This window comes from Equus quagga, chromosome 22 (assembly GCF_021613505.1).
Source record: "Equus quagga isolate Etosha38 chromosome 22, UCLA_HA_Equagga_1.0, whole genome shotgun sequence".
NCBI classification, from domain to species: domain Eukaryota; kingdom Metazoa; phylum Chordata; class Mammalia; order Perissodactyla; family Equidae; genus Equus; species Equus quagga.
Genome location: NC_060288.1, coordinates 6,377,811 through 6,390,172, shown reverse-complemented (window position 1 = coordinate 6,390,172; position 12,362 = coordinate 6,377,811). Strand labels below are relative to the sequence as shown.

General features: G+C 56.2%; 1 protein-coding gene across 1 annotated transcript in view; it reads left to right on the top strand.

Annotated features, from left to right (window-relative positions):
- The window catches only part of ADGRA2 (adhesion G protein-coupled receptor A2), a 34,204-nt gene that overhangs the window by 13,064 nt on the left and 8,778 nt on the right, over positions 1–12,362 (top strand). The window contains exons 3-9 of the mRNA XM_046648534.1: positions 8,863–8,934; positions 9,230–9,301; positions 9,467–9,538; positions 9,826–9,989; positions 10,425–10,638; positions 11,200–11,364; positions 11,981–12,179. Coding sequence (XP_046504490.1) covers positions 8,863–8,934; positions 9,230–9,301; positions 9,467–9,538; positions 9,826–9,989; positions 10,425–10,638; positions 11,200–11,364; positions 11,981–12,179 — 958 coding nt within the window. The remainder of the gene's footprint in view (positions 1–8,862; positions 8,935–9,229; positions 9,302–9,466; positions 9,539–9,825; positions 9,990–10,424; positions 10,639–11,199; positions 11,365–11,980; positions 12,180–12,362) is intronic.

The following is a 12,362-nucleotide window of genomic DNA, read 5'->3' as shown; positions in this document are numbered from 1 at the left end:
AGCCCTCCCACAGGGCCCCTGCCCCTCTAGGACCATTTTGCCTAAAAGGGTTGGATCAGTGTGAGGGAGGATACAAAAGAACAAGGTGTGAAGCCTGCTCTCAAAGAGCCAAAGAAATTACAGCCTAGTGGAGACCACAGACAAAGCCATATATATTCGAATTAAGTAAGCTGGTGTTTCTGTAGAGTCCAAAGGAGGGGTTAGCAAAGGCTGGAGAGTTCAAGGGTAGTAGAGCTGCAATATCCACCTGACTTGGTGTTTAGATCTTTAACCACCACACCAATCTCAAGTTTGAGTCTTCACAAGGGAAGGGAAAGCCTGTGAGGAAAGCTTGATGGCCGGCTGGGTTAGCGGGGGTGGGAAAGGGCAAACTCAAGTTTGGGGCAGAAAGGCAGAGCGTGTTCTGTCTGATCTGGCGCGTGCTGGGGTGGGAGGGGGTCTCAGGATGCTGACCGTGCTGTGTGCAGCTCCGTGACCAGTTCCCTCTGACCGTCTGCTCTGCTGCTCACGGATGGGTGGTCCAGACAAGGAGAAAGGGCTGCCACCAAGTAGCTATTTAAAAGTCTCCTTGGAACCAACAAATAGGGCAAGATTTTCTCTCCCAGGGCAGTTAAGCACTTGGGAGCTGTGCTTCCTACACGCAGCCCAGGCTTGGCCTCAGAGGCTGAGCGGCAGGGAACCAAATGCTCCTTCTAGAGGTCTTTTGGAGGAAGACAAACAGCAGCTGTCTGCAGCCCCTGCCCTGCCCCACCCCGAGCTGGTCTCCCTTCTCAGCACGAGCGTGGGAGCACCACTCTGAGCCTTTTGTGGCCTCGCTGACATCTTCCATCTTTACCCTCTCGCTTTATCAGTCAGACCACTGGGTCTACCCCCTTCTCCTCATCCTTCAGTCTCATGGGGGTAAATTTGCAGATCAGGAGGAAAAGATGGTCCTTTCCTTTCCACCCCGGCCAACACGCTGAATCAACTCCTCTCCCCAGCACCACACAGCAGGTGCCTTCAAACCATGGAGAGCAATCAGAAAAATAGAACAGTCAAAGAATAACAACTAACTGCTAAAGCACGTGATATGGAAGGAGCGCTGGCACGGGAGAGAGTGCTAGAGTGAGAATTCAGAACCCTGGGTTTGAGCCCCCGCTCTGTTAGGAATCATTCTGGTCATTCATTCTACAGATTCTTATGGAGCCCCCACCGTGTGCCAAGCTCTGTCCTAGACACTGGGAGGGAACACGACAGACCAAGTACCTTCCCTCATGGGACTTACCGTCTACTAATGGGACCCAGCAAATAGCAAATAAATGTATCATGGGTCAGGAGACGAGAAGTGCCACAACGAAAAACAAACCAGGGAGAGGGGGATAGAAAGCAATGGGGGAGGGGGGGTAGGGAGGTCAGGGAAGGCCTGGTGACTGAGCCTGAGACCTGAAGGGAGGGAGGAGCCTGGAGGGGCAGAGAGAGCAGCAGCGGGAAGGCCCTTGGGCCTGGTGAGTCTGAGGAACAGAAGAAGGGCAGCGTGACTGGGAAGTGGTAGGAGATGAGGTCAGAGCAACGCAAACAAGGGCGCCAGGTTTGGGGCCTCAGTTTCCTCATCTGTAAAAAGGGGAGACAGGATGATTTGTAAGGTGCATTATGAATTTAAAATTCTATGATCCTTTGATGTGTGTGTGTGATACCCACAAGTGCTACACGAGAAGGAAAAGATCAGAGAGCCCAAAGATGTGGCTGGGCTTTGCAGAGGAGGGCAGGTCTCTGTGCAGAGGCCTGTGCTGTGGTCAGCACATGCCCACGGCTTCCCAGGGATAGAAAGGCAGTGCCGGGGCTAAAGGAGCCCAGGGTCTCCAGCCTGGCCAATCACCACTGTATCAGTCAGGGTTCTCCAGAGAAATAGACCCAGTAGGAGATACGTATGTGTGTGCACCTGTATCTTTACATAAAAATATAAAGAAATTGGGGCTGGCCTGGTGGTGCAGTGGTTAAGTTCACATGTTCCACTTCGGCGGCCTCGGGTTCACCGGCCTGGATCCTGGATGCAGACCTACACACCGCTTGTCAAGCCATGCTGTGGCAGGTGTCCCACATATAAAGTAAAGGAAGATGGGCACAGATGTTAGCTCAGGGCCAGTCTTCCTCAGCAAAAAAGAGGAGGATTGGCAGCAGATGTTAGCTCAGGGCTAATCTTCCTCAAGAAAAAAAAGAAAAAATATATAAAGAAGTGATTTTCTTTCTTTATAAAGGAATTTATTTTAAGGAAATGGTTCACATGATTATGGAGGCTGGCAAGTCTGAAATCTGCAGGGCAGGCCAGCAGGCTGGAAAGTCAGGCAGGAGTTAATACTGCAGTCTTGAGGAAGAACTTCTGGGAAACCTGTTTTTGCTCTTAAGTCCTTCAATTGATTGGATGAGGCCCACCCATATTACCAAAGATAATCTCCTTTGTTTAAAGTCAACTGATCGTAGATGTTAACCACAGCTACGAAATACCTTCACAGCAATATCAAGATTAGTGTTTGATTAAGTTACTAGGTGCTAGAGCCTGGCAAAGTGGATACATAAAACTCATCGTCACAACCACTATCTCACTATGTCAGGGGCGGGAGAGTCCCGTGCCCCACTCCTGGAGATGCGAATTTATCAGGTCGGAAGGGGCCTGGGAAATTTTTACAAGGTATGCAGGCGATTCTCATGCCTGTCCAGGGTTGGGAACCAGTGGACCAGATGACCCCTAGACTGTGGGCCTATTCATCACAAATGAGATGCGGTGGCCTGGCATGCAGTTGGTGCCAGGAAACACTGATCTCTCTGTCCTGTCTGCCTCAGACGTCCGGGCTTGGACAGCTGAGTCCATGGCAGCTTAACATCCCACAGCCCATGTGCTGCAAGTCCGGTGGGAGGGTGGGGGCCTAGTCTAGCCACTGAAATGGTAGGTCGGACCTGCTCCAGAAAGTACTGTCATTGCCTCCCCGTGCTGGGCGACCCTCTGGCCTCTGGGAACAGGACGAGTGTGAGCTTGTGTGGGGAGGCGGCCTGCGTGGTCCCCGCTTGCTGTGCAGGGCCTTGAGGCTGCGGAGGGATGCAGAGATGGGCCGCGCGGGAATGGGCCTGAGACCATCTCGTGAGAGGACGCTTGCTCCAGAGAGGCTGGGGGTGCTGGTGGGGATCGGGGACACAGCTTGTGGGGCTCTAGCAGCCAGGCAGGGTGGACAAGAGAACCTGAAACGGTCCAGCAGAGTTCGTGGCCAGCCCAGGAGTGTGCAGAAGCACCCGGGCGTGTGTGAGGCCGGGTCTCTGAGCACCCTCTCTGGAGGCCTCCACCCTCAGCATGGACAGGCCTATTTGTTGCCTAGAGGATAGACTCCTAGGGCGAGAGGGCGGGTCATCAAAGGGCACAGAAGTCTACTCCGGAGCAAAAAGTGGCCTGGGATTGAATCCTGCCTGTCATTTACCTTCTGGGTGTCTGTCTAAGCATAGGGCTTCGCGTCTGGAAAACGGGGCAATGCATGACTCCCTGACAGGTTGTCATGGGCGTAGACAGGTTCAACTAGGAAGAGAGCCCGGGACAGCAGTCTTTCAGTAAATGGCCGTCCCCTTCTCAGCAGAGTTCCAAGTTGCAAGATGTCCCATCGGGCACCCCTTAGTGCTAGGATTTGTCCAGAGTTCCCCAGCCTTGGGCAGGCTGTCCTGTATAGTTGAAAGGTACACGCCGAAAGGGCTCGCTGTCGGCTCCTTCCTCAGGTCCCTCGCATCTCTGCCCAGATCCCCCACCACCTGCATTCACAACAGGGAGCCGGCCCCCAGAAGACTTTCCAGGGCTCTGAGGGTGCCCCAGTCACAGGGAGAAGCCCCCCCCGGCCGGGGACCAAGCTCGCCACAGGGCAAATAGCCCGCAGAAGAGGCCAAGGGAGGGAGGCTGGGCGTGCATGCGAGCGAGCGGATCTATGTGGACACACGCCCCCAGAGGCTCGAGCACGCCTGGAGGAGAGGGCCTGGGGAGGGGAGCCTGGTCAGCCCCAGGATGATTTGTCATTGCCTAATTAGATTAATGAGCCCCGGGGGCTGGTATGCAGCGGTGCTGGGGCACTCATTAGAAGCAGATGCTCATGGGAATGATGGCGAGTGGGGGCCTGGGGGTGGAGTGCCGCTCACCCGCCAGGTGGTTTCCATTAATCTGTGGGCGGGGCCAAGGGTAAGGCCGCCGGGCTGGGTCCCTCCTCCCCTTCCCAGCCTCGCTCACACTGGGGAGGAATGCGGCAGAGAGGCGGCCCTAGGCCCTGTGCAGCTGAGGACCCGGGAAGGGAGGCTCATGGGTTTGGGGACAGCCCTCTTGCTTGCCGTTGTAGCCCCGATGCCTGGCACAGTGCATGTGCTCAATGAACAGCGGTTGGATGATATCAGAGACAAGAGGACCCCGGCACGGGGAGTAGAAGGGAGGCTAGGACCATCTTGGGCTTCCTCGGGGCCACCAGAACCTCTCCCCCCACCCCCACCCCGCCATGACCTCTATACCTGCGGGGGTGTTCTGGCCCACTTCTCAGCCAGCCCCCGCTTTCTGATGAACCCTGGAAGTCCTGGAGGGCCCAGGGAGAGCTGCTCTGTGGCCTCCGAACCTATAATTTGGTTTTCAAACCCACAAGCAGGGAGGTCTGTGGGGGCCAGAGGGAGCCAACTTTGTGCCGCCCCACCCTGTCCAAACGTGGTGCTCACGGGCGCGCGCACACACACGCACACTCTGTCATATGAACTCACACGCTCTTCTAACAGTTTTAGTGAGATATAATTTACATGCCATAAAGCTCACCCATTTAAAGCGTACGATCCAGTGGTTTTTAGTATATTTACACAGTTGTGCAATCATCATCATCATCTAATTTTAGAACATTTTCATCATCCCCAATAGAAACCTTGAATCATTAGCAGTCACTCCCCATCCCTCCACCCCATCCCCAGCCCTAAGCAACCACTAATCTGCTTTCTGTCTCTATAGAGTTGCCTATTCTGGACATTTCATATAAATGGAATCATACAATATGTAATCTTTTGAAACTGGATTCTTTCGCTTAGCATAATGTTTCCAAGATTCATCCGTATTATAGCATGTATCAGCGCTTCATTCCTTTTTATGACCTAATGGTATTCCATTGTGAGAATACAGGACATTTTCTTTATTAAGTTCTCGGTTGATGGACATTTGGTGTATTTCCACATTTTGGCTTTTATGAATAAGGCTGCTATGAACATTCCTGGACAGGCTTTTGTGTGGATGTGTGGACACTTCTCTTGGATATATACCTAGGAGTAGAATAGCTGGGTTATATGGTAACTCCAACTGCCAAACTGTTCTCAAAGGGGCTGCCCCATATTACACTCCCACCTCTAAGGGTTCCAGTCTCTGCACAGTCTCGCCAGCAATTGCTGTCGTCTGCCTTTTTTATCACAGTCATCTTAGTGGATGTGAAGTGGTATCTCATCGTCGTTTTGATTTGCATTTTCCTCATGACTAGTGGTGTTGAGCATCTTTTTGTGCATTAATTGGTCATTTGTATATCCTCTTTGAAGAAATGTCTATTCCAATCCTTGCCCAAATCCTTACTTGTGTTCTTATTATTGAGTTGTACAAGTTCTTTATATAGTCTGGATAGAAGTTCCTTATCAGATAGATGATTTGTGAATATTTTCTCTCGTTCCATGGGTTGACTTTCCTTTACTTGATGGTGTAGTTTAAAAAGCCAAAATTTTAAATTTTTATTTAGTCCAACTTATCAATGTGCTGTTTCATTGCTTGTGCTCACACACTCATGCTCACACTCAGCTTCCTGAGTTTCTGTTTTCCCAAGCAGGGCAGTGGGTGTGATTTGCTCCCAGGAATCTCCCCGTCCCCCACTGACTTCTGCCATAGGGGGTCTGTCTCCTCCCTATTGACATAGATACAGGCAGAGGGCTGTGCCTAGAGTTAAGCAAGCTGGTCTGGGTTGGGTGAGGGGTAATGGGGAGAGGAGGCTCCAGCCATACGCTGCCCCTTCCCCAGGTTCCAAGACCAGGGTTCTGTGGCAGCAAAGAGGGGGCTGGAGATTCCACATCGTAGAAATGTCTGTGTGTCCTCACCTAAGAAATGAAAGAATCAGATGAGACAATCCAGGGCAGGGGTCCGTAAGCCAGGTTCCAGGAGCCCTGGGTTGAAATCATATGCACACAGTTGGCTGTAGTGCTTTTTTCTAAGGCAGGAGTACTTAGCTGTCATCTGAGTTTCAAAAGGATGTGCGAAGCAAGAAGGTGCAGAAGCACCTACCTATAGGGGCCTCGCAGGTCCAGAAAAAATCCCCAAGTTATGTGGTGGCATTTTCGCCTGCCACTAGGGAGCGTGCAGCCCTAAAGCTGCTCCCCCTCCCTTAGGGGCCAGGAGGCATCAGCTGCCCGGGGTCCAGACCCCATGGGGCTGTCAGAGCTCCATCCAGTGAGCAGCCCCTGGCCTGTGCCCCCAGTAGAGGACCCAGGACTGGCCAGCCTGGGCCAGCGGGCCAACTCAGAGGACACTGGAGGGGCTGCCGTGGTCCCCCTGAAGCCACTGCCCAGGCATGAGGCAAGGGGGAAAGAACGCCAGCACTTGGTGGAAGCTCTCCTCTCGGAAGGCCAGCATGGCTCCGGGCTGCAGGAAATCCAGGGCAGGAAGGGACTGGGGCCCGAGCGAGCGCCTTGCTCCCATCTGCAGAGCATCAGTGGGGCAGGCGGGGTTGGGGTTCTCGAGGGGGGCCGGGGAGGAAATGAGAATAAACACAAGTGAGCAGAGAGGGAAGGGGCGGGGGGCTGCGGCCTCAGCCCCTTGGCAGCCCATGAAGGGAAGTGACACAATGAGGAATGTGTTTCCCTCTGCCCGTCCCCCGCATAGGGGTGGGAGGCAGAGCCCTGAGAATGGCCAGACCCCAACAGGGGCCAGGGGGCACATGCTGGAACAGCATCGGAGGAGGGGGCCATGAGGGCAGGGGTCTGGGCAGCAAAAGGGGTGTGGGGCAGCCCTGGGCAGGCGCGGCGCTTATCCCATCCGTCTCCCATCTGCACTCTGCAGGAGCCTGCTGGGGTCTGTGCTTGCACGTTCCCTGTGGGCGCCAAGCACTGGGGCGCCTCCCAGCAGGCCTGGGGACGAAAGCCATCCCTCCTCCAGGAAGCGGGCCCCCTCTGGTGGCTTTCCCTTCTTTCTCAAGGGGACTCAGGGTTATGGAGGCCTTGGTGTGAGAGGGAGCTGAGGTATGAGGACCCTGGCCATGGGCAGGCTGAGCAGGGTGTTTCTCTCTCTCTCTCTCTCTGTGGGTGTTTATGTCCCCAGCTGGGACTGGCTGTGCGAAAACAGGCCCCCTGGTGGGATGGCGCCTCCCCATCCTGGACACCCATTTCCTCTCCTCCCAGCAGGGAGCTGGCTCTGTTAACCCCCTCCTGCCCATAATCCAGAGATGTCCCTGAGGCTTTGGTGGGCAGAGCCAAGAGCCCTTTGCCTCCGTCCGGGCTTGGGGGTGGCAGGGCCTTGGAAAGCAGGTTGACTCCAGATACTTCTGTCAATCTTCTGCTTTCTGCCGCAGGCCCTTTTGACATGTTGGTTATTCCAGGAATACCCCACCCTGGCTCCCGCCTCATGACCTCCTGGGTGCTTGGGTGCGGGCGGGGAGGATGTTGGAATGCAGGAGCAAGCAGGGAGGCTGCAGCCCCCATCCCAGGGTCCCAGGAGGGGAGGCTCACTGAGCAGTGAGGCCTCCTGGTAAGTTGCCCACGCCTCTTCTGGTTTGACTCAGGAAAGACCCAGGTGGCCCTTGAGTAGGCAGGTGAGTGGCTGGTCCGTCATCCAGGCACCTCTCCCCATGGCTGTGCCCACACAGAGGATGGCGGTGCCGAGGAAGGCCAGTGGGCCAGCACTCAGCTTGGTCCTCAGTGGTCCCAGAGGGCTGTTGGTGTCATGTTGGGCTGGGCCAGGTAGGCATCCTCCAGCCTGGTCTCCGCTGTGCTTGGAGGAGGTGATGAAGGGGATGGTGAGTTGCACTCTGGCCGTGTGATTGAGTGGAGCCACCAGACTCTGGGACAGAAGCTACTCCGATAACGCAGCTGCAATTCACTCCAGGTGGGTGACCCTTGGCCCGTGGAGGCCTGGGGGGCACCGCCATCTTCTGTCCTGTCTGTGACCTGCTGGAGCTCCCTAGAAGTGGAGCTTCTCCTGCTGCCTTCTCAACACCGTGGGCTCCTAGGTGACCCTGGGGGGAGGTGGGCGGATGACCCTCCTCAGCCTCAGCTTCCTCATCTGAAGAAGGAGGGCTGGGCCAGGGGATTTACAGCCCTGCCCTGGAGTCTGAGGCTGGCCAGCATCCATGCAGTTATCAACCAGCTGCGTGACCTGTGAGATCCACAGGGATAGAATAGCTGTAAAAATACTTCTCCAGGGCGAGGTGCAAGATCTTACCTTCGTACAGCAATTTGCGAAAGACTGTAAGGCTCCTTTTCAAATGATCCTCACAGCTGCCCTGGGAGATTGTCAGAGCAGCTCGGAGGTGGGGGACGTGGGACCCGAGGCCTCCTGACTCCTAGTTCAGTGCTTGCTTGACTCCTTGTTGCCGCCGTGTTCCGCTTCCTCATCCGAGGCCCTTCCATCCAGGCTCTTGGCTTCTACATCCTCCCTGAGGTCTCTCTGACCAGTTCCCCCCACGGTAGCCAGGGAGGCTGAGGAGACCTGCCCGAGAGATGGGGTCCTTCATCCAGCCTCCCACCCAGTGCTGAGGAGAGCAGGGATTTAGAAGGAAATTGAGTTCCCAATACCTCTGGGGACAGTGAGGCTGCCCTGCCCCAGGGGAGCAGAACAGGTGTGAGGGCCTCCCCACTTGCCTCCCACAGGGACCTGAGGAACAACGTCATCAGCACGGTGCAGCCCGGCGCCTTCCTGGGCCTGGGGGAGCTGAAGCGCTTGTGAGTGTCATATGTCCTGCACCCCGAGCCCCCACCCCCCCCCTACCCCTGGAGAAGGCCCCATGGATCCCATGAGCAGCCACCCCTCCTACTCTCCCTCTGCCCCTTCTTCTCACCTGCCCACAGCTGCCCCTCCTCCCCCACAGGGCATACTGGCCTGACAGTTCCAGCACCAACCCCATCTCCTCTTTCACCCCCTCCCCACACAATCCCCAGCCACTCTTGTGTGTCCCTCACAAGCGGATCCATGTGCTATCATGTGGCCAACTTGCTGAGGTTGTGTGTGTCTCTCTAGAGATCTCTCCAACAACCGGATTGGCTGTCTCACCTCTGAGACCTTCCTAGGCCTCCCCAGGCTTCTCCGACTGTGAGTGAGGGGCAGGGAGTGGGGCAGGTGGAGAGGGGACGAGGGCTGGGAGGAAGAAGACAGCACCAAACCCTCAGAGGGCCCTGCCTTCTCTTCACTCCCTCCTCCCTCCTCTGGCCCAGGGAGACCCTAAGATCCCGACTCACTGTCCCCTGCCCCCTGCAGAAACATATCTGGAAACATCTTCTCCAGTCTGCAGCCTGGGGTCTTTGATGAGCTGCCAGCCCTGAAGATTGTGTGAGTATCTTTTCTCAGCCCAACGTCTCAGACCCTTGCTTCCTTCCTCTGCCCAGGAGGGAGACGCATAAGCATGGTGACCACCGTGGCCAGCCTTATGAGTAGGCAGGACAGATGATGGCTAAAACTCCGCCATATTTGCCTTCCCATGATTCCTGAGGTGGTGGTGGTGGCGACACGTACACAAGTGTGCCCTCTCCAGCCTGTCCTTCCCTGGTGCTCCACCCCCACCCCCTGAGCCCACACTTCCTCGGCTCCACTCCATGGCCCCTGTGCCCACTCTGCAGGGACTTCGGCACCGAGTTCCTGACGTGCGACTGCCGCCTGCGCTGGCTGCTGTCCTGGGCCCGGAACCGTTCCCTGCAGCTGTCCGAGCGCACGCTCTGTGCCTACCCCAGCGCCCTGCACGCCCAGGCCCTGGTTGGCCTCCAGGAGGCCCAGTTGCGCTGCGGTGAGCCAGTCTTCACCCTGCTTGCCCCTCGGGCCCCCCGTTCCCTCCCAAAGGGCCCCCACTGACCCAAGCCTCCCTCTGCTGAAGTGTTATTGGGTGGTGGGCGTGTTCGCCAGGGCATGCTTTCCCTCAGATCCCACGGGGGCCAGTCCTCCATCAGCTCTTCTGAACTTCCTTTGGGGCTGCTGCTTTGTTTATGTTTTCATCTGGTCCCACCTCTTGGGGTGACAAGTGTGTTGTGGAAAGGAGCGCTTTTATTTGTTTGTCCAAAACCTGCCTGCTCTTCTCCTGTGCTCTTATCTCTGGAGACTCTTCCTTCCCCACCGGAGCGGGCTCCAGACAGAGGGGGCCTGGCCCTGCCCCTGCTGGATTCTCACACTCGTGTGGCACACACGCCTGTGTGCTCGGCCTCACTGCTGGTGTCTCCTCCCGCAGAGGGGGCCCTGGAGCTGCACACGCACCACCTCATCCCATCCCTGCGCCAAGTGGTGTTCCAGGGCGACCGGCTGCCCTTCCAGTGCTCCGCCAGCTACCTGGGCAACGACACCCGCATCCGCTGGTACCACAACCAGGCCCCCATGGAGGGCGACGAGCAGGCGGGCATCCTGCTGGCCGAGAGCCTCATCCACGACTGCACCTTCATCACCAGGTACAGGCCCAGCTGCCCCTCTCGCCCAGGGGGTGGGGGACCCCACAGGACCCGTCACACCCCTCCCCCCCAGAGGAGCTGTGCCAGACATGTTCCTGGGTGTGTGTTCACACGTGTGAGAGTGTGCCGGTGTGTATATGTGTGTTTACAGAAATCCAGGACTAAGTCATAAATGGTCTGGATAAGGAATAGAAATTAAATGCCTGATAGGAAAAAAATGCTTATACCTGGCATTTCTTTAGTGCTTTTACTACGTATATAGTGGCTCTCACCTGGATTATCGAACTTAATCTCTCTGGTAGACTTGAAAGAGAGGTATTATTATCTCCATGATAAAGATGGGGAAATTGAAGCTCAGAAAAACAATATCATAAGGCCAATCAGAATTAAAGGAGCACACACATGTGTCCCTCACTCAATAAAGATAAAAGAAGCTGGAGCTCGTACCCTGCACGCCCTAGGACAGGGCACCTGGGGGCGGACAGGCCAGGGGCTCCTAGGGAGGTGGCTCGGCCGCCGAGAGTGCCTCGCCGAGCCAGCCCTCCGCCCGCCCGCCTGCAGTGAGCTGACCCTGTCTCACATCGGCGTGTGGGCCTCAGGCGAGTGGGAGTGCTCCGTGTCCACGGTCCAGGGCAACGCCAGCAAGAAGGTGGAGATTGTGGTGCTGGAGACCTCCGCCTCCTACTGCCCCGCCGAGCGCGTCGCCAACAACCGTGGGGACTTCAGGTTCGGTCAGCTCACTGCCGCAGAGACCCAACCACCATCCGCCAACCCACCCCCCCCCCCAAGTCCCCACACCTGCATCTGAGACCACAGGTAACCAGGGTCTCCCCATCTGCTCTAAGAGGGAGAAAAACTTCTTTTCATCATTCAGCTCCAAGTCCCGCTGCTGTATTTAGAGACCTTTATCTTTTTGTATAAAATCACCATCTGAGATGTGCTGCACAGAACAACAGGTTTTTATTTGCTTCCTTATAGCAACAGTTTACAAAGCTCTCTCACAGCGAGTATCACATTTTAATATCCCAATGGCTGGCTCATTTAGGCAGGACAGGTATTATTCTGCCCACTGTACAGCTGGGAATACTGAGGCCCAGAAAGGATAAGTAACTTGAACTCAGGACTCCAAGTCCAGCCCCCATAGCACCTGTGACAGCACTATCCAAACAAGCACAGAGTTAGAAGGTGGAGCTTGGGAACCCCTTGAAGCCCAGTCCAAACCCCGTCTTCTGCATGCTTCTCCCAGGTCACAAGGGGTCTGGCATCACAGTTCTAAGGGCAGAGGAGGGACCGTTACCCTGAGGAGCCAGGGTCATCCGCAACTTCCCGCCTCTGCCCCCAGGTGGCCTCGAACTCTGGCTGGCATCACAGCCTACCAGTCCTGCCTACAGTACCCCTTCACCTCAGTGCCCCTGAGCGGGGGGGCCCCAGGCACCCGGGCTTCCCGCAGGTGTGACCGAGCTGGCCGCTGGGAGCCAGGGGACTACTCCCACTGTCTGTACACCAATGACATCACCCGGGTGCTCTACACCTTCGTGCTGGTGAGGCTGGGAGAGGCGAGGGGCGGGGCCCGCCCATCAGCTCTGGGTCTGGGGAATGGGACGGGAAGAAGCCAGCAGGCCCCATGGGGCCTGGGGAGCCCACCCTCACGGCTGCTCCTCTGCTCCTTGGCGGGCACAGTGAGGGGCCATGGGGCTCTTCTCCTCTAGCTTTCCTTCTTCTGG